At 63.3% G+C, this 23,054-nt stretch overlaps 2 protein-coding genes across 3 annotated transcripts in view; one reads left to right on the top strand and one right to left on the bottom strand.

Moving 5' to 3' along the window:
• Positions 1-11,033, top strand: part of NPHS1 (NPHS1 adhesion molecule, nephrin) — a 28,477-nt gene extending 17,444 nt beyond the window's left edge. The window contains exons 15-26 of one of the 2 annotated variants that reach the window (XM_054805003.1): positions 1,531-1,671; positions 2,562-2,702; positions 4,170-4,291; positions 5,443-5,620; positions 6,159-6,318; positions 7,653-7,918; positions 8,547-8,658; positions 9,151-9,314; positions 9,804-10,054; positions 10,217-10,277; positions 10,357-10,406; positions 10,926-11,033. In XM_054805003.1, the coding sequence (XP_054660978.1) occupies positions 1,531-1,671; positions 2,562-2,702; positions 4,170-4,291; positions 5,443-5,620; positions 6,159-6,318; positions 7,653-7,918; positions 8,547-8,658; positions 9,151-9,314; positions 9,804-10,054; positions 10,217-10,277; positions 10,357-10,406; positions 10,926-10,973 (1,694 nt within the window). In that variant the 3' untranslated portion in view covers positions 10,974-11,033. The remainder of the gene's footprint in view (positions 1-1,530; positions 1,672-2,561; positions 2,703-4,169; positions 4,292-5,442; positions 5,621-6,158; positions 6,319-7,652; positions 7,919-8,546; positions 8,659-9,150; positions 9,315-9,803; positions 10,055-10,216; positions 10,278-10,356; positions 10,407-10,925) is intronic. The other variant, XM_054805002.1, reaches the window with a different exon arrangement.
• A 206-nt stretch (positions 11,034-11,239) lies between these two features.
• On the bottom strand, positions 11,240-22,919 carry NFKBID (NFKB inhibitor delta). The gene is made up of 12 exons (XM_054805010.1): positions 22,903-22,919; positions 20,867-20,955; positions 20,596-20,629; positions 19,928-20,073; positions 18,662-18,864; positions 17,492-17,597; positions 16,230-16,376; positions 15,428-15,479; positions 14,896-15,059; positions 14,035-14,148; positions 12,741-12,905; positions 11,240-11,857 (listed from the first exon to the last, which is right to left on the bottom strand). The coding sequence occupies exons 1-12, from the start codon at positions 22,916-22,918 to the stop codon at positions 11,801-11,803; spliced, it is 1,293 nt and encodes a 430-aa protein (XP_054660985.1). The 5' UTR covers position 22,919; the 3' UTR covers positions 11,240-11,800.
• Between the last annotated feature and the right edge of the window lie 135 nt (positions 22,920-23,054).

The raw sequence follows: 23,054 nt of genomic DNA, 5'->3' as shown, positions 1-23,054 counted from the left end.
GAAGGGACTGGGAGATACTGGGAAGGGCTGGGATATACTGGGAGGGGACTGGGAGGGACTGGGAGGGACTGGGAGGGGACTGGGATATACTGGGAGGGACTGGGAGGGACTGGGAGGGGACTGGGATATACTGGGGGATACTGGGAGGGGACTGGGAGGAGACTGGGAGGGACTGGGAGGGAACTGGGAGGGACTGGGAGGGGGCTGGGAGGGGACTGGGAGGGGGCTGGGAGGGGGCTGGGAGGGACTGGGAGGGGGCTGGGAGGGACTGGGAGGGACTGGGAGGGACTGGGAGGGGACTGGGATAGACTGGGAGGGACTGGGAGGGACTGGGATATACTGGGAGGGGACTGGGAGGGACTGGGAGGGACTGGGAGGGGACTGGGATATACTGGGAGGGGACTGGGAGGGACTGGGAGGGACTGGGAGGGGACTGGGATATACTGGGAGGGACTGGGAGGGACTGGGAGGGGACTGGGATATACTGGGGGATACTGGGAGGGGACTGGGAGGAGACTGGGAGGGACTGGGAGGGAACTGGGAGGGACTGGGAGGGGGCTGGGAGGGGACTGGGAGGGGGCTGGGAGGGGGCTGGGAGGGACTGGGAGGGGGCTGGGAGGGACTGGGAGGGACTGGGATATACTGGGGGATACTGGCAGGGGACTGGGAGGAGACTGGGAGGGGACTGGGAGGGGACTGGGAGGGACTGGGAGGGACTGGGAGGGGGCTGGGAGGGACTGGGAGGGAATTGGGATGTACTGGGAGGGGACTGGGAGGGACTGGGAGGGGCTGGGAGGGACTGGGAGGGGACTGGGAGGGGCTGGGAGGGGGCTGGGAGGGACTGGGATATACTGGGGGATACTGGGAGGGGACTGGGAGGGACTGGGAGGGGGCTGGGAGGGAACTAGGAGGGGACTGGGAGGGGCTGGGAAGGGACTGGGAGGGACTGGGAGGGGACTGGGATATACTGGGAGGGACTGGGAGGGACTGGGAAGGGACTGGGAGGGACTGGGAGGGACTGGAAGGGCACTGGGGTTACTGGGAGTTACTGGGAAGGACACAGGGGTTACTGGAAAAGGCACTGGGAAGCACACTGGGGTTACTGGGAGGCCCTGGGGTTACTGGGAGTTACTGGGAAGCACACTGGGGTTACTGGGAGGCCCTGGGGTTACTGGGAGGGACACTGAAGGTTACTGGGAGGCACTGGAAGGGCACTGGGGTTACTGGGAGGGACACTGAGGGTTACTGGGAAGGACACTGGGGGGCCCTGGGGTTACTGGGAGGCACTGGAAGGGCCCTGGGGTTACTGGGAGGGACACTGGGGTTACTGGGAGTTACTGGGAAGGGCCCTGGGGTTACTGGGAAGGGCCCTGGGGTTACTGGGAGGGACACTGGGGAGGCCCTGGGGTTACTGGGAGGGACACTGGGGTTACTGGGAGTTACTGGGAAGGGCCCTGGGGTTACTGGGAGGGACACTGGGGAGGCCCTGGGGTTACTGGGAGGGACACTGGGGTTACTGGGAGCCCCCAGACGCCCCCCAGTTCTCGGCGGGGCCGGGGGTGCTGGTGGTGGGGCAGGAGCACGGGGGGGTGCGGCTGCCCCTGGCCGTCCGGGCCCATCCCCCCCTGGAGAGCTGCGCCTGGAGCCTGGCCGGCCGCCCCCTCCTGCCCGGTGCGTACTGGGAGCACTGGGAGCACTGGGAGGGGGAGCTGGGGGCGCTGGGAGGCACTGGGAGGTACTGGGAGGGGGTTAGGGGGGTACTGGGAGGCGCTGGGAGGCACTGGGAGGGGGCCATGGGGGTACTGGGAGGTGCTGGGAGGTACTGGGAGGGGGTTATGGGGGTACTGGGAGGCACTGGGAGGTACTGGGAGGGGGTTATGGGGGTACTGGGAGGTGCTGGGAGGCACTGGGAGGTACTGGGAGGGGGTTAGGGGGGTACTGGGAGGTGCTGGGAGGCACTGGGAGGTACTGGGAAGGGGTTATGGGGGTACTGGGAGGCACTGGGAGGTACTGGGAGGGGGTTATGTGGGTACTGGGAGGTGCTGGGAGGCACTGGGAGGTACTGGGAGGGGGTTATGGGGGTACTGGGAGGCACTGGGAGGCACTGGGAGGGGGCCATGGGGGTACTGGGAGGCACTGGGAGGTACTGGGAGGGGGTTATGTGGGTACTGGGAGGTGCTGGGAGGCACTGGGAGGTACTGGGAGGGGGTTAGGGGGGTACTGGGAGGTGCTGGGAGGCACTGGGAGGTACTGGGAAGGGGTTATGGGGGTACTGGGAGGCACTGGGAGGTACTGGGAGGGGGTTATGGGGGTACTGGGAGGTGCTGGGAGGCACTGGGAGGTACTGGGAGGGGGTTAGGGGGGTACTGGGAGGCACTGGGAGGTACTGGGAGGGGGTTATGGGGGTACTGGGAGGTGCTGGGAGGCACTGGGAGGTACTGGGAGGGGGTTAGGGGGGTACTGGGAGGCGCTGGGAGGGGGCTGTGGGGTCACTGGGAAGCACTGGGAGGTCACTGGGAGGTCACTGGCGTGGCACCCTGACCCCGCCCCTCCCCCCGCAGAGGGCTCCCCGCGTCACCGGGTGGGGGAGGGGGGGTCCCTGGACATCGCCAACGTCACCCGGGGGGACGCCGGCACCTACGGGGTGCAGTGCCGCAACGCCGAGGGCTCGGCCAGCACCCACCTCGTCCTGCTGGTGCACTGTGCGTCCACGGCCCCTATAGAGCCCTATGGCACCCTATAGAGCCCTATAGAGCCCTACGGCACCCTATGGCACCCTATAGAGCCCTATGGCACCTATAGAGCCCCACGGCACCCTATGGCACCCTATAGAGCCCTATAGAACCCTATAGAGCCCTATGGCACCCTATGGCACCCTATAGAGCCCTACGGCACCTATAGAGCCCTATAGAGCCCTATGGCACCCTATGGCACCCTATAGAGCCCTATGGCACCTATAGAGCCCTATGGCACCCTATGGCACCCTATAGAGCCCCACGGCACCTATAGAGCCCCACGGCACCCTATGGCACCTATAGAGCCCTATGGCACCCTATGGCACCCTATAGAGCCCCACGGCCCCTATAGAGCCCTATAGAGCCCTATGGCACCCTATGGCACCCTATAGAGCCCTATAGCACCTTATGGCACCCTATAGAGCCCCATGGCACCTATAGAGCCCTATAGAGCCCTACGGCACCCTATGGCACCCTATAGAGCCCTATAGCACCTTATGGCACCCTATAGAGCCCCACGGCACCTATAGAGCCCCACGGCACCCTATGGCACCCTATAGAGCCCTATAGAACCCTATAGAGCCCTATGGCACCCTATAGCACCCTATAGAGCCCTACGGCACCCTATGGCACCCTATAGAGCCCTATAGCACCCTATAGAGCCCTATGGCACCCTATGGCACCCTATAGAGCTCTATGGCACCCTATAGAGCCCTATAGCACCCTATGGCACCCTATAGAGCCCTATGGCACCCTATGGCACCTTATGGCACCTATAGAGCCCTATAGACCCCTATAGCACCCTATGGCACCCTATGGCACCTATAGAGCCCCACGGCACCTATAGAGCCCTATGGCACCTATAGAGCCCTATGGCACCCTATAGAGCCCCATGGCACCCTATGGCACCCTATAGAGCCCTATGGCACCCTATGGCATCCTATAGAGCCCCATGGCACCTATAGAGCCCTATAGAGCCCTATGGCACCCTATGGCACCCTATAGACCCCTATGGCACCCTATAGAGCCCTATGGCACCCTATGGCACCCTACAGACCCCTATGGCACCCTATAGCACCCTATAGCACCCTATGGCACCTATAGAGCCCTATGGCACCCTATAGTGACTCTCTGACCCTTGACCCCCACCCAGCACCACCCTGACCCCTGACCCTTGCCCTTTGCCCCCTGCCCCTTGATCCTTGCCCCCACACCCCCCTGACCCTTGACCCCCCTGACCCTCCTGACCCCTGACCCCCAGACCCCCCCTGACCTCTGACCCCTGATGCCCCTGCCTCCCTGCCCCCCAGACCCCCCTGCCCCCCTGCCCCCCCTGCCCCCTGAGCCCTGAGCCCCCGCCCCCTGCCCCTTGACCCCCCTGCCCTGACCCCTGCCCCTTGACCCCCCTGACCCCCCTGACCTCTGCCCCCCCAGACCCCCCCGCCATCGTGCGGGTGCCCGACCCCGTGGTGGTGGACGAGGGGGCGAGCGCGGAGCTGCTGTGCGAGGCCGAAGGCAGCCCCCTGCCCCCCGGGGGCCTGCGCTGGGCACGGCTGGTGAGGGGGGGGATGGGGGTGGGGGGGACATGGGGGGTGGGGGGAGATGGGGGGAGATGGGGGGTGGGGGATATGGGGGGATGGGGGGCATGGGGGGATTGGGGGACATGGGGGGATGGGGGGAGATGGGGGGAGATGGGGGGTGGGGGATATGGGGGGATGGGGGGCATGGGGGGGTTGGGGGACATGGGGGGATGGGGGGAGATGGGGGGAGATGGGGGGTGGGGGGATGGGGGATATGGGGGGATGGGGGGCATGGGGGGGTTGGGGGACATGGGGGGATGGGGAGAGGTGGGGGGATGGGGGATGTGGGGGGATGGGGGGCATGGGGGGGTTGGGGGACATGGGGGCATGGGGAGAGGTGGGGGGAGATGGGGGGTGGGGGGATGGGGGATATGGGGGGATGGGGGGCATGGGGGGGTTGGGGGACATGGGGGGATGGGGAGAGGTGGGGGGATGGGGGATATGGGGGGGGACATGGGGGGGCAGGGGGGGATGGGGGTTGGGGGGGATACAGGAGGGTGGGGGGATGGAGGAATGTGGGGTCATGAGGGGGATGGGGGGAGATGGGGGGATGGGGGATATGGGGGGACATGGGGGGGATGGGGGGTGGGGTGGCTGAGGGGCACAGAAGGGCATGGGGGGCAGGGGGACATGGGGGGACAGGGGGGGACATGGGGGGGTGGGGGGATGGAGGAATGGGGGGTCATGGGGGGGATGGGGGGAGATGGGGATGTTGGGGGGGACGGGGGGATGGGGGGGATGGGGGGTGGGAGGACATGGGGGGACATGGGGGCGGGGGGATGGGGGGACATTGGGGGACATGGGGGGACATTGGGGGACATGGGGGGACATGGGGGCGGGGGGGAGGGGGGCACAGGGACATTGGGGACACATGGCGATATTGGGGGGGACACGGGGGGACGGGGGGGAGGGGGACATGGGTGGTGACAGGGGGGACACAGGGACATGGGGGGGGTGATGGGATGGGGGGGACATGGGGACAGCGGGGAGACGGGGGGATATGGGGGGGCCATGGGGGTCCATGGGGTGACATGGGGTGACATGGGGGGCTGTGGGGGGCCATGGGGGGCCATGGGGTGACACAAGTGGCCCTGGGGGGGGGTGTGACAGCGTCCCCGTCCCCGCAGACAGAGGCGGGCCCGGTGGCAGAGGGTCTCCCCGCGGAGCTGCAGCCCGAGGGGGGGCTCCCCGTGGGGCGCCTGCGGGTGCGGGGGGCACGGCGGGAACTGGGGGGACCCTACGAGTGTCGCGTGGACACCGGGGTGCCACCCCCCGCCCGCGCCATCGTCCGCCTCATCGTCCGCTGTGCGTCATCACGGGGGGGGGGGGGCGGGATCGATGGGGGACGTGGGATGGGGGGGTGACCAAATGGGGGACACCCAACGGGGGACGTCCATGGGAGGGGCCACCCAATGGGAGACACCCAACGAGGGATGTGGGATGGGGGGCGACCAATGGGGGACATCCATGGGAGGGGCCACCCAATAGGGGCCACCCAATGAGGGACACCCAATGGGGGCCAACCAATGAGGGCCAGCCATGGGAGGGGCCACCCAATGGGGGACATCCATGGAGGGGGCCACCCGATGGGGCCACCCAATTGGGGGGCACCCAAGGAGGGGACAACCAATGTGGGGGGGACACCAGGGAGAGGGGAGACAGCCAATGGGGGCCCCCCAATGAAGGGGGAGGGGTCACCTAATGAATGGGACAATCATGGGGACACTGAGGCCAAGGTGGTGGGGACGGGACCTCTGGGGACATGGGGGGTTCCCGGGGCCACCCTAGGGTAGGGGGGAGGGGAGGGACCCCAATCCCAGCCCTGACACCCTCCTCCCCCAAGATGGCCCCGAGTTGGAGGTGGAGCCGGAGGCGGAGCCGGTGCCGGTGCTGGTGCCGGATGGGGCCGACGCGGCGCAGCTGCGGTGCCGCGCTCAGGGGGTCCCCGGAGTGCAGCTGCGCTGGGAGCACCGGGGGCACCCGCTGCCCCCCGATGAGGCCAGGTACCCCCCGCAACTGGGCTTAACCAGGCCCAACTGGGCCAAACTGGACCAAACCAGACCCAACAGGGCCCAATCAGGGCCAACCGAAGTCAATCAGGGCCAACTGGGGGCCAACTGGGCTCAACTGGGTCAAACAGGACCCAACAGGGTCCAACCAGGGTCAGCCAGGCCCAACCAGGCCCAACCAGGGTCAACTGAGCCAAACCAGACCCAACAGGGCCCAATCAGGGCCAACCAAAGTCAATCAGACCCAACCGGGGACCAACTGGGCTCAACTGGGTCTAACCAGACCCAACAGGGTCCAACCAGACCCAACTGGGTTCAACCGAGCCAAACCAGACCCAACTGGGGTCAACTGAGCCAAACCAGACCCAACAGGGCCCAATCAGGGCCAACCAAACTCAGTCAGACCCAACCGGGGGCCAACTGGGCTCAACTGGGTCAAACAGGACCCAACAGGGTCCAACCAGGATCAACTGGGCCCAACCAGGCCCAATCAGACCCAACTGGGGTCAACTGAGCCAAACCAGACCCAACAGGGCCCAATCAGGGCCAACCAAACTCAATCAGACCCAACCAGGGACCAACTGGGCTCAACTAGGTCAAACAGGACCCAACAGGGTCCAACCAGGGTCAGCCAGGCCCAACCAGGCCCAACCAGGGTCAACTGAGCCAAACCAGACCCAACAGGGCCCAATCAGGGCCAACCAAAGTCAATCAGACCCAACCGGGGACCAACTGGGCTCAACTGGGTCTAACCAGACCCAACAGGGTCCTACCAGACCCAACTGGGTTCAACCGAGCCAAACCAGACCCAACAGGGCCCAATCAGGGCCAACCAAACTCAATCAGACTCAACCAGGGCCAAGTGGGGTCATCTGAGCCCAACCAGACCCAGCCAGGGTCAACTGAGCCAAACCAGGCCTTACCAGACCCAGCTGGGGTCAACTGCAGCAAACTGGGCCCAACCAGGCCCAACCAGGGTCAACTAAGCCAAACCAGACCCAACAGGGCCCAATCAGGGCCAACCAGGGCCAGCCAAACTCAATCAAACCCAACCAGGGCCAACCGGGGTCAACTGGGCCAAAGCAGACCCAACTGGACCCAACAGCGCCAAACTAGACCCAATCAGGACCAACTGGGGCCAACCGAACCCAATCAGACCCCATCCAGAGCCAGCTGGGTTCAACTGGGGCCAACTGGACTGACCCAGTCCCAGTTCTGCCCCATCCCAGTCCCAGTTCCGCCCCAGTTCTGCCCCAACCTGATCCCAGTTCCACCCCAGTTCCACCCCGATCCCAGTTCCACCCCAACTGGTGCTGGTTCTCCCCCAGGTTCCAGGAGCGCCAGTGGCGTGAAGGTCCTTGGACCAGCAGCCTCCTCACCGTGACCAACATCACCCTGGATCGGGCCCGCCTCCGCGACCAGTACCACCACCTAAACTGGGACCAGTACAAGAAACGACACCGCCACCAGTACCAGAACTGGCACCAGTACCAGAACTGGGATGAGGACCAGAACCGAACCCTCGGCACCTTCGTCTGCGTCGCCCAAAATCCGTTGGGCACCGTCCGGCGTCGCCTCCAGCTCCGGCTCGCCGGTACCGATACTGGGAGGGGGGTTACTGGTATCGGGGTGTTCATACTGGTATCAGGGGTTAGCTGGTACTGGGGAGGGTGATAGCAGTACTGGGAGGGGTGTCTTGTATCAGTATGGGGGCGGTATTTGGTACTGGGAGGTTACTGGTACCGGGGGGAGGTGGTATCGGTACGAAGGGGGTAGCTTGGCTTGGTACTGGGAGGAACTGGGATGAGACTGGGTGGCACTGGGAGCACCTTGGGGGCACTGGGAGGATATTGGGGGCACTGGGAGGATAGTGGGGGGCACTGGGAGAGTACTGGGAGGCACTGGGAGGATATTTGGGGCACTGGGAGGGATATTGGGGGGCACTGGGAGGCACTGGGTGGATACTGGGGACACTGGGAGGGTACTGGGAGGCACTAAGGGGATAGTGGGGGCACTGGGAGGATATCGGGGGGCAGTGGGAGAGTACTGGGAGGCACTGGGTGGATATTGGGGACACTGGGAGGATATTGGGGGGCACTGGGAGGGATATTGGGGACACTGGGAGGAGATGGGGGCACTGGGAGGGTACTGGTGGGCACTGGGAGGAGATGGGGGTCCCTGTGCCATGAAGCCCTTGACCCTCTTGACACCCCCACCCCCAGACCGCCCGGACCCCCCCAAAAATCTGCGGGTGTCGGGGGTCACCCCCACTTCCTTCGGCCTCGCCTGGACCCCCGGCTTCGATGGGGGGCTGCCCCAGAGCTTCCTCGTCAGGTGAGGGGGGGGCCTGGGCCCCCCAAAAAAACCCTTGAAGACCCCCCAAACCTCATGGAGCCCCCCAAAACCCTTGGAGCCCCCCCAAAAAACCTTGAAGACCCCCCAAAACCTCATGGAGACCCCCAAAACCTCCATCGGAGCCCCCCAAAACCCTTGGAGCCCCCCCAAAAAACTTGAAGACCCCCAAACCTCATGGAGAACCCCAAAACTTCCCTGTGGGGGCCCCCAAACCCCAGAGCGACCCCACGGCTCCATTTCCGGTCCCCCGTGGGGTTTTTTTGCATCACTTCCGGCCCGATCCACCCTAATTTCCGGTTTCCCTCAGGATCCCAACCCTACTTCCGTCTCCCCTCATCACGCGATGCCCATTTCCGGTCAACCCCTTGGGGCTTCCATAGACCTTCCGGTGACGCCAAGTCCGTTTCCGGCTCGCTCCGGTCAAACTTCCGGTCCGTCTATTCCTCATTTCCGGTCTTTCCTCCTTCCCAGCGCGAGGGGCCCCGGCGCCCCGCCCCCCCCCGCCGCCCTCCTCGCGCCCGGCCCCACCCTGACGCTGGGGGGGCTCCACCCCGCCACGTCCTATGACGTCACCGTGAGGGCACGCAACGCCCGCGGCGACAGCGCGGCTGCCGTCATCACCGCCGTCACTTCCGGTAAGGAAGAAGGCGGGCCCGGAAGCGGGAGGCGGAAATCGGAAATGGGTTCAAACCGGAAACGTGGCCGAGGAGGTGGAAGCGGAAATGGCGGGAGGGGCCGGAAGTGGGCCGGAAAGAGGATCCAGAAGAGGAGGTTGGGGTGGGAAGCGGAACCGGAAATTGCACCGGAAATGCTTCCGATCCGGAAGTGGCCTAGCATTGGCGGGAGGGAAGGGAGTGACATCTCGCCCGGAAGTGGGTGGGCGGCTGGCGGAAGTTGGTCGGAACGGGAAATAGTTTAGCGCAGAACTGGAAGTTGGGTGGCTGGACCGGAAGTGGGTCCATCCTGAGTATAAATGGGATCAGAGCAGAACCGGAAGTGAGGTGGCGAGGACCGGAAATAACCCACGACCGGCACAAGAGGGTGGCGGTGGGCAGCCGGAAGTGAAGAGTGCCGGGGGGAGGGGCCAACCGGAAGTGATCCTAACTACCGCCCTTCCCTCTCAGAACTGCCCCAGGATTGGTCAGCGGAGGGGGAGGAGCCGGCCCCTCCCCCCGCCACTTTTGGGGTCTCCCCCACCCTCGTGGGGGGGCTCAGCACCCTGGGGGGGCTCCTGCTCCTCGGTAACGCCGCCGCCCTCTGGGGGGCGCTGTTGCGACGACGTCAGAGGGACCCCATTACGCGGCCGGGGGGGGGCTCCGACGTCACCGCCAAAGGGGGGGGGCCCAACGATTACGTCACAGCCGAAAGCGTGGAGGTGAGGGGGAGGGGCGCGGGGAGGGGGGGAGGGGCACCCGGATGTCCCCTCCCCCCCCCCGTGGTCTCATATTTCCCCTCCCCCCTTTTTCCTCCCCCCTCCCCCCTTTTCCTTCCCCCCCTTTTCCTACCCCCCTCCCCCTTTTTCCTCCCCCCCCCCCAGATGAGCTCTATGGGGTCCTGGGTGACCCCCAACGACCCCCACCCGTGGGACACCCCCGTGGGTGAGTATTGGGGGGAAGGGGGGGCTGGGGGTGGGGGTGACCCCCACCTCCGCTTCACCCCCCACCCCGTGTCCCCCAGGTGACCTCCACCCCTATGAGGACGTGGCAGAGTGGGGGGGCTACGAAGAGGTATGGGGGGGCCCCCCCCAAAATCTGGGTCCCCTGAGGGTTTTTTGGGGGGGTCCATGTTCCCCTGAGAGTTTTTTTGGGGGGGTCCCCAAATCTGTGGGTCCCCTGAGGGGGTTTTTCGGGGGGGGTCCCCAAATCTGTGGGTCCCCTGAGGGTTTTTTTTGGGGGGGGTCCTCAAACTTCTGGGTCCCCTGAGGGTTTTTTTGGGGGGGGTCCCCAAATCTGTGGGTCCCCTGAGGGGGTTTTTCTGGGGGGGTCCCCAAATCTGTGGGTCCCCTGAGGGTTTTTTTTGGGGGGGGTCCTCAAACTTCTGGGTCCCCTGAGGGGTTTTTTTTGGGGGGGTCCCCAAACTTCTGGGTCCCCTGAGGGGTTTGGGGGGGGGAGTGTCCCCAAATGTGTGGCTCCCCTGAGGTTTTTTTGGGGGGGTCCCCAAAATTCTGGATCCCTTGAAGGTTTTTGGGGGGGGGAGTCCCCAAAATTCCGGGTCCCCCTGACCCATGTGTGTGTGTCCCCCCACAGGTGACCCCCCCGGATCTCCCCTTCACCCTTCAGGGGGAACTGGTGTAAGGATTTGGGGGGGGGGGGGCGCGCCATGACCACGCCCTCCCCAAACAAGCCCCGCCCCCAACGACCCCCACCCCAATAAACCCCGCCCCCTCATGGGGGGGGGAGGAGCTTACCTGGGTCTGTGTCTTAATGGGGGGTCGTGTCCCGTCCCCCCCCCAAAAATGACGCTGCTCACTTCAGCCAATCAACAGAGTTTATTTCGGGGGGGGGGGGGAGGGAGGCCAGAACACGCCCCCCCCCCCCTTTTTTTATTTCCCCCAGTCCAAACCAGTTTCCTCCCAGTTTCGGCTCACCCACCCCATTTTGGGGTGAAATCCTCATTTTGAGGTTCATCCCTCCCCCAATTTGGGGGTCTCTGTTTGAGCCACCCCCCCCAACCCCCCAATTTGGGGGGGGGAGGGGTGGGCGGACGGACACGCCCCTTTAATCCATCCCCCTAATTAACAGCCCTCGTTAATGAGGCCTGGGGGGGGGAGGGGTGTATTGGGGAGGGGCGGAGCTACACAGCAGCCCCGCCCCCCCCGGGGTAGGGGGCCCCTCTTAAAGGGCTCAGCACCCCTAAAAGGGGGGGAAGGGGGGGGCCCCCCTATTGTTTTTTTCCATTTTGCCCCTCCCCCCCCAAAACCAATATGGTTCAGAGATTCATTTCCCGGAAATGGGGGGGGGGAAGTGGGGGGGGAGGAGCCGGAAATGAGTAATTTCTGAGGCTCCGCCCCCTTTCACCCCCCCCCTCGAAATGAGCGATTTCATGGAAATCAAGAAAAATTAATTTGGGGGGGGTGGGTGTGTTTTGGGGTACACACCCCCCCCCGACATCACTTCTGCCCCTAGGAGGTGGGGGAGGGGCGGCGGGCACCACGGCGGCTCTTCAGGAGGAGGCGGAGCTGGGAGGGAGGAGGGGCGTCAGAGGGGGGGGGTGCCCCCCCAAAATCTCGGGGTTTCACCCCAAAATTTTGAGGGGGAGGGGATGCCAAAACATTGTAGGGGGGTATAAAAAAAAATGGGGGGGGGGGTGTTTCACCCCAAAATCCCAGGGAAGGGGTCAGGAATCCTGGGATTTGACCCCAAAAATTGGGGGTGGGGTGGGGGTGTAGCAGGATTTTGGGGGTTCTGTGGGAGATTTTGGGGTACAATGGGGCTTTTGGGGGGGGCACAGTAGGATTTCGGGGTGCAGAAGCAGGATTTGGGGGTTCCAGGGGTGATTTTGGGGTGCGATGGGGCTATTTTGGGGAACAGCAGGAATTTTGGGGGCACGGAAACAGGATTTTGGGGTGCAGCAGGATGATTTGGGGGGTTCAGGGGAGATTTTGGGGTGCGATGGGGCTATTTTGGGGAATAGTGGGATTTTGGGGTGCAGAAGCAGGATTTTGGGGTTCCAGGGGCGATTTTGGGGTGCAATGGGGCAATTCTGGGGTGCAATGGGTCTATTTCAGGGCACAGAAGCAGGATTTTGGGGTGCACCAACAGGATTTTGGGGGTTCCAGGGGTGATTTTGGGGTGTGATGGAGCTTTTGGGGGGGCACAGAAGCAGGATTTTGGGGGAGAAACAGTAGGATTTTGGGGTGCAGAAGCAGGATTTTGGGGCTTCTAATGGCGATTTTGGGGTTCAGCATCAAGATTTTGGGGTGCAGCAGCAGGATTTTAGCATTCCAGGTGGAATTTTGGGGGGGGGTGTCCCATCCTGGTTTTTTACAGGCAGCAGGAGGAGGATTTGGGGGTGCAGCAGGTGGATTTTGGGGGGGTGTGTCTGGATTTTGGGGGTCCCACCTGGTCTCCCGGGGGTCCGGGGGGCAGCAGGCCGTGGGGCAGGTCGTGTTCCAGGTTGCGGGCGCTGGGGTCGGCCCCCCAGGCCAGAAGAAGCCGGATGAGGGGTTCCTGACTCGGACCCCCCGGTAGCGCCGCCGCCATGTGTAGGGGGGTGTTCCCATGGGCCTGGAGGGGTGGGGGGAGACACGGGTCAGGGGACCCCCAAATCTCCCACCCCCCCACAGACACCTCCAAACCCCAAAGCACCCCCACAGACACCTCCAAACCCCAAAGCACCCCCATACGTACCCCAAAGCACCCATAGAAAGCCATAGATCTCCCCATAGATCCACCATAGACACCTCCAACCGTCCCTAGATCCACCATACGTACCCCAAATCCCCTATAGACACCTCCAAACCCCAAAGCACCCCCATAGACACCTCCAAACCCCAAAGCACCCCCATACGTACCCCAAAGCACCCATAGAAAGCCATAGATCTCCCCATAGATCCACCATAGACACCTCCAACCGTCCCTAGATCCACCATACGTACCCCAAATCCCCTATAGACACCTCCATACCCCAAAGCACCCCCACAGACACCTCCAAACCCCAAAGCACCCCCATACGTACCCCAAAGCACCCATAGAAAACCATAGATCTCCCCATAGATCCACCATAGACACCTCCAACCCTCCCTAGATCCACCATACGTACCCCAAATCCCCTATAGACACCTCCAAACCCCAAAGCACCCCCACAGACACCTCCAAACCCCAAAGCACCCCCATACGTACCCCAAAGCACCCATAGAAAGCCATAGATCTCCCCATAGATCCACCATAGACACCTCCAACCCTCCCTAGATCCACCATACGTACCCCAAATCCCCTATAGACACCTCCAAACCCCAAAGCACCCCCACAGACACCTCCAAACCCCAAAGCACCCCCATACGTACCCCAAAGCACCCATAGAAAACCATAGATCTCCCCATAGATCCACCATAGACACCTCCAACCCTCCCTAGATCCACCATACGTACCCCAAATCCCCTATAGACACCTCCAAACCCCAAAGCACCCCCACAGACACCTCCAAACCCCAAAGCACCCCCATACGTACCCCAAAGCACCCATAGAAAGCCATAGATCTCCCCATAGATCCACCATAGACACCCCAAAGCCCCCCTAGACCCCCCCAGACCCCCCTCTAGAGCCCCCTAGACTCCATAATTCCTCCATGGGGCCCCATAGATCCTCCCCCCAAACTCCTATAGGTGCCCCATAAGTGCTGGAGGAACCTCGTTACCTTCATGTTGACGAGGCGAGGGGCCACCCCAGGTTGGCGCAGCAGAAGGTTGGTCAAGGCCAAGTTCCCCCCCCTCACGGCCAAGTGCAGCACGGTCTGGCTGCTCTTCATGTCCTGTTGGGGGGACCCAGGTCTTGGGGGGGGGTCCTACCACCCCATTGACCCCCCCCAAAGGGCACCCAATTTTGGGGGGCTCCCACCACCCCATTGACCCCCCCAAAAGGGCACCCAATTTTGGGGGGCTCCCACCACCCTATTGACCCCCCCAAGGGGCACCCAATTTTGGGGGGCTACCACCACCCTATTGACCCCCCCAAAAGGCACCCAGGTTTTTGGGGGGGGCTCCCACCACCCCATCGACCCCCCCAAAGGGCACCTAGTTTTGGGGAGCTCCCACCACCCCATTGACCCCCCCAAGGGGCACCCAATTTTGGGGGGCTCCCACCACCCTATTGACCCCCCCAAAAGGCACCCAGGTTTTTGGGGGGGGCTCCCACCACCCCATTGACCCCCCCAAGGGGCACCCAATTTTGGGGGGCTCCCACCACCCTATTGACCCCCCCAAAAGGCACCCAGGTTTTTTGGGGGGGGCTCCCACCACCCCATCGACCCCCCCAAAGGGCACCTAGTTTTGGGGGGCTATCACCACCCTATTGACCCCCCCCAAGGGGCACCCAATTTTGGGGGGTTCCCACCACCCCATTGACCCCCCCAAGGGGCACCCAATTTTGGGGGGCTCCCACCACCCTATTGACCCCCCCAAGGGGCACCCAATTTTGGGGGGCTCCCACCACCCTATTGACCCCCCCAAAGGGCACCCTGGGGGGTTTTTTTTTGGGGGGCACCCCAATATTTTGGTACCTGGCTCCCGCAGTCGGCCCCCATACGCAGCAGCAGCTCGACGCAGAGGAGCCGTTCTTGGGGGGTCGGATTGGGGGGACCCCCCCCCGAAACCCCCCCAGGGTTCCCCCCCATTCGCAGTGAGGCATTATGGGATAGGACGGCACAGTGCAGGGGGGTCTGGCCTGGAAAAAGGGGGGGGGGGAGGAAATTTGGGGGGGGATGTCAGGATGAGAACCCCCCCATAAAATTGGGGACCCTCCCAGGGACCACCCCCCCCAAAAGTACAGACCCCCCCCCAATTTAAGACCCCCCGACCCAGGACCCACAAATTGGGGGGGACACCCCCCCCCCAAAATTGGGATGCCCCCCCACCAGTAACTCCCCCCAAGAGCTGCCCAAAAGTGGGGACCCCCCCCAAAATTGAGGACCCCTCAACTAAAACCACCCCCCCCCTCCAGGTACCCCCCAAAACCAAGAGCACCCCACCCCCCCCTCTGGATCCCTTCCCCCCACCCCACCCCCGCCCTGGGGCCCCCCCAAATTTTCTGACCTTCGAAGTTTCTGGCCTCCACGTTCACGGGGACCCCCGATGACATCACAGCCTGGAAGGGGGGGGGAGGGGTGAGCACCCAGATGTCTGGGTCCCCCATGGAGGGTTTTGGGGTCCCACCTTGGGTTTTGGGGTCCCACTCCTGGTTTTGGGGTCCCACCTGGAGTTTTAGGGTCCCACCTGTGGTTTTGGGGTCCCACCCTTGGTTTTGGGGTCCCACCTGGAGTTTTGGGGTCCCCACCTTGGTTTTTGGGGTCCCACCCCTGGATTTTGGGGTCCCACCTTTGGTTTTGGGGTCCCAGCTGGACACTTGGGTCCCTTTTAGGAAGGTTTTGGGGTCCCACCTGTGGTTTTGGGGTCCCACCTGGACACCTGGGTCCCCTTTGAGAGGATTTTGAGGTCCTACCCCTAGTTTTGAGGTCCCACCTTGGCTTTTGAGGTCCCACCCTTGTTTTGAGGTCCCACCTTGGGTTTTGAGGTCCCACCTGGACACTTGGGTCCCTTTTAGGAAGGTTTTGGGGTCCCACCTTGGGTTTTGAGGTCCCACCTGGACACTTGGGTCCCTTTTAGGAGGGTTTTGGGGTCCCACCTGGGGTTTTGGGGTCCCACCTTGGCTTTTGAGGTCCCACCCCTGGATTTTGGGGTCCCACCTTTGGTTTTGAGGTCCCACCTGGACACTTGGGTCCCCTTTAGGAAGCTTTTGAGGTCCCACCTTGGTTTTTTGGTGCCCCACCCCAGGATTTTAGTGCCCCGCCCGTCATTGGGGTGCCCTCCCCCCCCCCCAGTTTTTGGGGTGCCCCACCTGGAGGACTTTGGGGAGCCCGTAGGTGGCCGCCAGGTGCAGCGCGGTTCGGCCCCGGTGGTCGGCGGCGTCGGGGTCGGCCCCCAGCGCCAACAGGTCCCCCACCACCCCCGACGCCGCCGCGGCCGCCGCCACCAGCAGCGGGGTCTGGGGGGGGGGGGCCCACGTCACGGGGGTCAGGGGTCACCCCCGAACCCCCCATCCCCCCCCCCGGACCCCAAAACCCCAATTATTGCCCCAATTATTGCCCCAATTATTGCCCCGTTACCCTCTCATTCCCTTGGTCCCCCATTATCCTCCATTACTCCCTTATGACCCACTAATTAAGTACCCACTAATTAATTACCCACTAATTAATTAACCCTTATTACACCCTCATTACAGTCTTAATAGCCCCTTATTATCCTCTAATTCATTAATCACTAATTCATTAATCCTTATTACACCCTTATGACCCATTAATCACCCTTTAATTAATTACCCACTAATTAATTAATCCTTATTACACCCTCATTACCCCCTTATTCTGCCCTTCTTACCCATTACCAACCCTTATTACGCCCTAATTAATTACTCCCTAATTAATTAACCCTTATTACACCCTCATTAGTCTTACTATTCCCTTATTGCCCCCTTATTACCCCTTATAATCCCCTTATTACCCTCTAATTACCCACTTATTAATTAACCCTCATTGCCCCTTATTACCCATTTATTGCTCTCTAATTACTCACTAATTAATCCTTATTACCCCCTAATTACCCCCTTATTATGCCTTTATTACTCCTTTATTACTCCTTAACCTCATTATTAATCCCCGCAACCCTTTAATTACCCCATTACTAATTAACACCTCATTATTACTCCTGTTATTACCCCAACATCACCCCACAACCTCATTATTAACCCTTTAATTACCCCATTACTAATTAACACCCCATTATTACGCCCATTATTACCCCAACATCCCACCACCACCCCGTTATCCCCCCAGTCCCCCCATAACCCCCTTATTACCCCCTTTATTACCCCCTTATTACCCCACAACCTCATTAACCCTTTAATTACCCCATTACTAATTAACACCCCATTATTACGCTCGTTATTACCCCAACATCCCCCCGCTCCCCCTCCATAACCCCCTTATTACCCCCTTTATTACCCCCTTCCTACCCCACAACCCCGTCATCACCCCGTCATCATTACCCCCTCGTTCCCCCCATTAACGCCCCCGCTAACGAGCCCGCTAACGACCCCGTTACCTTCCCGCGGTGCTCGCGCAGCTCCAGTTGACCCAACGCCTTGAAGGCCTCGGCGGCCGCTCGTGCCGCACCCCTCAACCCCCGCGCGCACAAGACGTGTAGGAGCCTGGGGGTGGGGATGGGTGGGGGGGGTTGTCAGTGGGGTGACCCCCAACTGCCCCCCCCAGCACCCCCCAGCACCCCCAGCACCCATAACTGCCCCCCCCCTCCCCCCCCCCCGGGACTCGTAAGCCCACGTCTTGCCCCGTTGACCCTTCCCATCGTCATCCCAGTTGACCCCGTTGACTTCCCGTCACCCCTATGGCCCCACATCTCTTGCCCTGTTGACCCCCCCTTTTGCCCCACTGACCCCCCATTTGCCCCGTTGACCCCCCTTTTGCCCCACTGACCCCCCTTTTGCCCTATTGACCCCCCCTTCACCCCATTGACCCCCCCTCATTGACCCTCATGGCCTCCATTGAACCGTCACGGCTCCTCTTGACCTACATCCTGCCCCACTGACACCTTTGACCACCCCATGGGCCCCATAGAGACCACCCATGGGTCCTCTTGACCCACACCCTGCCCCACTGACACCTTTGACCCCCGTTCGCCCCATTGACCCCCCCACATTGACCCTTGTGGCCTTCATCGAACCTTCGTGGTACATCTTGACCCACATTTTGCCCCATTGACCCTCTCATTGACTCTCCATGACCCAGATAGACCACCCATGGGTCCTGTCGCCCCACATCTTGCCCCATTGACCACATTGACCCTCTCATTGACTCTCCATGACCCAGATAGACCACCCATGGGTCCTGTCGCCCCACATCTTGCCCCATTGACCCTCTCATTGACTGTCCATGACCCAGATAGACCACCCATGGGTCCTGTCGCCCCACATCTTGCCCCATTGACCACATTGACCCTCTCATTGACTCTCCATGACCCAGATAGACCACCCATGGGTCCTGTCGCCCCACATCTTGCCCCATTGACCCTCTCATTGACTCTCCATGACCCAGATAGACCACCCATGGGTCCTGTCGCCCCACATCTTGCCCCATTGACCCTCTCATTGACTCTCCATGACCCAGATAGACCACCCATGGGTCCTGTCGCCCCACATCTTGCCCCATTGATCCCATTTACCACCCTTGCCCCCCCCCCAAGTTGTCCCCAACTCACGTGTCACCCTCCTCGTCCTGCCGCAGGAGGTCCCGGGGGTCCATGGCACAGACGGCGGCACGGGCAGCTGCCAGCTCCCCGGCGTCAGGCTCGGGGTCAGGTTCAGGGTCAGGGGTCAGCCCCCCCAGGGTGCTCCCCAGATCCCCCCCCGCAGCCAATGGCTGGGGCCAGGCGGGGCCTGGGGGAGCGAAGGGGGCTGCGGCCTGGGGGGGGGGGGGAAGGACACGACACTGGGGTCAGAGGTCAAGGGGTGTGGGGTGGGTGCCATGGCCCCCCCCATTGCTCCAGCCCCCCATCTCCTGCCCCATTGACCCCCCATAGCCCCCCATTGACCCCCATAGTCCCCCCTTGCCCCTATTGCCCCCATTGCCCCTACTGCCCCCCAAACTCTGCCCCATTGACCCCCATTGACCCCGTTGACCCCCCATAGCCCCCCATTGCCCCTACTGCCCCCCATTGACCCCATTGCCCCCCATTACCCCCCCAGTGCCCCCACTGACCCCCAAATCCCCTGCTGCCCCATCTCCTGCCCCATTGACCCCCCGTTGACCCCATTGATCCCCATTGACCCCGTTGACCCCCATTGACCCCCCATTGACCCCCATTGACCCCCCATTACCCCCCATTGCCCCTACTGCCCCCCAAACCCTGCCCCATTGACCCCCCATTGACCCCCTATAGCACCCCATTGACCCCCCATTGACCCCCATTGCCCCTATTGCCCCCATGTCCTGCCCCATTGACCCCACTGACCCCCATTGACCCCGTTCACCCCCCCAATGCCCCCATTGACCCCCCCATTGACCCCCATTGACCCCGTTGACCCCGTTGACCCCCATTGACCCCACAATGCCCCCATTGACCCCCCATTGACCCCACTGACCCCCATTGACCCCGTTCACCCCCCCAATGCCCCCATTGACCCCCCCATTGACCCCCATTGACCCCGTTGACCCCATTGACCCCCCATTGACCCCACTGACCCCCATTGACCCCGTTCACCCCCCCAATGCCCCTATTGACCCCGTTGACCCCCATTGACCCCCAATGCCCCCATTGACCCCCCATTGACCCCCATTGACCCCGTTGACCCCATTGACCCCCCATTGACCCCGTTGACCCCCATTGCCCCCCATTACCCCTACTGCACCCCAAACCCTGCCCCATTGACCCCCCATTGACCCCGTTGACCCCCATTGACCCCTGCATTGACCCCCCCATTGACCCCCCATTGACCCCATTGACCCCCCCCAGATCCCCTCTCACCTGGCAGCCCCCCAAGTTGGGGGCTCCTCCCCCGTAGGCCCCCCCCGGAGCACCATGGGGCACAGAGGGGACCCCACAAGGGTTGGGGGTCACTGGGGGGGGGCCGGGCCAGGGGACGGCGGGGGACGGCGACGGGATGGGGCCACCTGTGGGGAGACGGGGTGAGGGGGGGGACATGGGGGGGACATGGGGGGGATGTGGGGAGGACGGGGGGGGACATGGGGGGGACATGGGGGGCAGAGGGGGGACATGGGGGGAGATGTGGGGGGGACATGGGGGGGACATGGGGGGGACATGGGGGGCAGAGGGGGGGACGGGGGGGACATGGGGGGCAGATGTGGGGGGCACATGGGGGGGACATGGGGGGGACATGGGGGGCAGAGGGAGGACATGGGGGGGACGTGGGGGGGGACACGGGGGGCAGAGGGGGGACATGGGGGGATGTGGGGCAGATGTGGGGGGCACATGGAGGGCACATGGGGGGACATTGGGGGGATGTGGGGGGACATGGGGGACCAAGGGGGGGACATGGGGGGCAGAGGGGGGATGTGGGGTGGATGTGGGGGGCACATGGGGGGGACGTGGGGGGGGACATGGGGGGATGTGGGGGGGACATGGGGGGGAAGATTTTGGGGGGGGACACGGGGGGGTCAAAGGTCACCACTCACCAGCCGGGGGGTGCAGGGGGGGCACGGCCGAACCCTGGGGTGGGGGAAGGGACAGCGGGGGGGGGGGGGGTGTCAACTGGGGGAGGGGGGAGGGGACACGGGGACACCCCCAGCCCCAGGGGGGACCCAAACATCTGGGGGGGGTCCCCTATGGGGGGGGTATCCCCTTATGGGGGGGTGTCCCCTTATGGGGGGGGTCCAGGGGGGGAGGGGCAGCCCCCGGAGGGTGGGGGAGGGGGGGTGGGGGAGGGGGTGGGGGAGGGGCACTCACCGGGGGTCTCCCCCCTCCCCCCTGTTGCTGCCTCAGCACCTTCAGGAGCTGCTTCACCGTCTGGGGGGGGGACGCGGAGGGGCGGCCGCCTGGGGGGGGGGAGGAAGAGAGGGAGGGGTCACCCATGGGTGCACACACCCCCCCCCTCCCGGACCCATTGGTGCTCCCCCCCACCCACCCATGGGTGCCCCTCCTAGACCCATGGGTGCCCCCCCCCCATGGATGTCCCCTCCCCAGACCCATGGGTGCCCCCACCCACCCATGGGTGCATCCTCGGACCCATGGGTGCCCCCCCACCCATGGGTGCCCCCCCCCGAATCCATGGGTGCACTCCCAGACCCATGGGTGCCCCCCCCCTCACCCATGGGTGCCCCCCTAGACCCATGGGTGCCCCCCCCCGCCAGACCCATGGGTGCCCCCCCCCTCCCGGACCCATGGGTGCCCCCCCCCCACCCATGGGTGCACCCCCGGACCCATTGGTGCCCCCCCCCCCCATGAATGTCCCCTCCCCCGACCCATGGGTGCCCCCCCCCCGAACCCATGGGTTTCCCCCCTAGATCCATGGGTGCCCCCCCCACCCATGGGTGCCCCCCCCCGACCCATGGGTGTGTCACATCCCCCCCCCCCCGGGACTCGCGGGGTTCCCCCCCCCCCCCGGAACGTCTCTGGGTTCCCCAGCGGGGGCGGGTGGAGCAGCCGGAGCGTGAGGTGGAATCCCCCGCTTCTACGTCACGGGGATTCCCACCACGTCATCACCCGCCCCCGATGGCCACGCCTCCATCCCCACCCCACCCCCCCCAGGGATCTCCCCCCCCCCCCCGCCAAAAGGGCGCGTGGAGAATCCCGCGTGGGGGAACCCGGGTGTTTGGGGACACCCCCCCCCTTAAAGGGACAGGGTCCCCTAAAACGGGGTCTTAAAGGGGCAGAGCCCCCCAAAAATGGGTGTCAAAGGGCCAGAGCCCCCCAAAACCGGGTCTTAAAGGGCCAGCATCCCCTAAAACCGGGTCTTAAAGGGCCAGTGTCCCCTAAAACGGGGGGTCTTAAAGGGCCAGTGTCCCCTAAAACGGGGTCTTAAAGGGCCAGCATCCCCCTAAAACCGGGTCTTAAAGGGGCAGCGTCCCCTAAAACGGGGGGTCTTGAAGGGTCAGCGTCCCCTAAAACCGGGTATTAAAGGGCCAGCGCCCCCTAAAACCGGGTCTTAAAGGGGCAGCGTCCCCTAAACCCGGGTCTTAAAGGACCAGCATCCCCCTAAAACCGGGTCTTAAAGGGGCAGCGTCCCCTAAAACGGGGTCTTAAAGGGCCAGCATCCCCCTAAAACCGGGTCTTAAAGAAGTAGCATCCCCTAAAACCGGGTCTTAAAGGGGCAGCGTCCCCCAAAAATGGGTCTTAAAGGGCCAGCATCCCCTAAAACCGGGTCTTAAAGAGGCAGTGTCCCCCTAAGACCGGGTCTTAAAGGGCCAGCGTCCCCCTAAGACCGGGTCTTAAAGGGCCAGAGTCCCCCTCCCGGGATTCTTAAAGGGCCAGCGCCCCCTAAAACCGGCTCTTAAAGGAGCAGCATCCCCCCTAAGACCGGGTCTTAAAGGGCCAGCGTCCCCTAAAACCGGCTCTTAAAGGGCCAGTGTCCCCTAAACCCGGGTCTTAAAGGGGCAGTGTCCCCCAAAAATGGGTCTTAAAGGGCCAGCGTCCCCCTCCCGGGATTCTTAAAGGGGCAGCGCCCCCTAAACCCGGGTCTTAAAGGAGCAGCATCCCCTTAAAACCGGGTCTTAAAGGGGCAGCGTCCCCTAAACCCGGGTCTTAAAGGGCCAGAGTCCCCTAAACCCGGGTCTTAAAGGGCCAGCGTCCCCTAAAACCGGCTCTTAAAGGAGCAGCATCCCCCTAAAACCGGGTCTTAAAGGGCCAGAGTCCCCTAAAACCGGGTCTTAAAGGGGCAGCGTCCCCTAAACCCGGGTCTTAAAGGGCCAGAGTCCCCTAAAACCGGGTCTTAAAGGGGCAGCGTCCCCTAAACCCGGCTCTTAAAGGGCCAGCGCCCCACGTACCTCTCTGGGGGCGCATCCCGCCGGGGCCGAGCTGGAAATGGGGCCGGGCCGGGCCCGGGGACCGTTATAACGGGGGGGGGGGGAGGGGAGGGGCCCCGCCCCGGAGGGAAACGCCAGTGATGTCACCGCAGGAAGGTGTGACATAGGTTGAG

This window comes from Grus americana, chromosome 27 (genome assembly GCF_028858705.1).
Source record: "Grus americana isolate bGruAme1 chromosome 27, bGruAme1.mat, whole genome shotgun sequence".
NCBI lineage: Eukaryota > Metazoa > Chordata > Aves > Gruiformes > Gruidae > Grus > Grus americana.
Note: the sequence above shows the minus strand (reverse complement) of the source record. Positions and strands in the feature narration are given on the sequence as shown.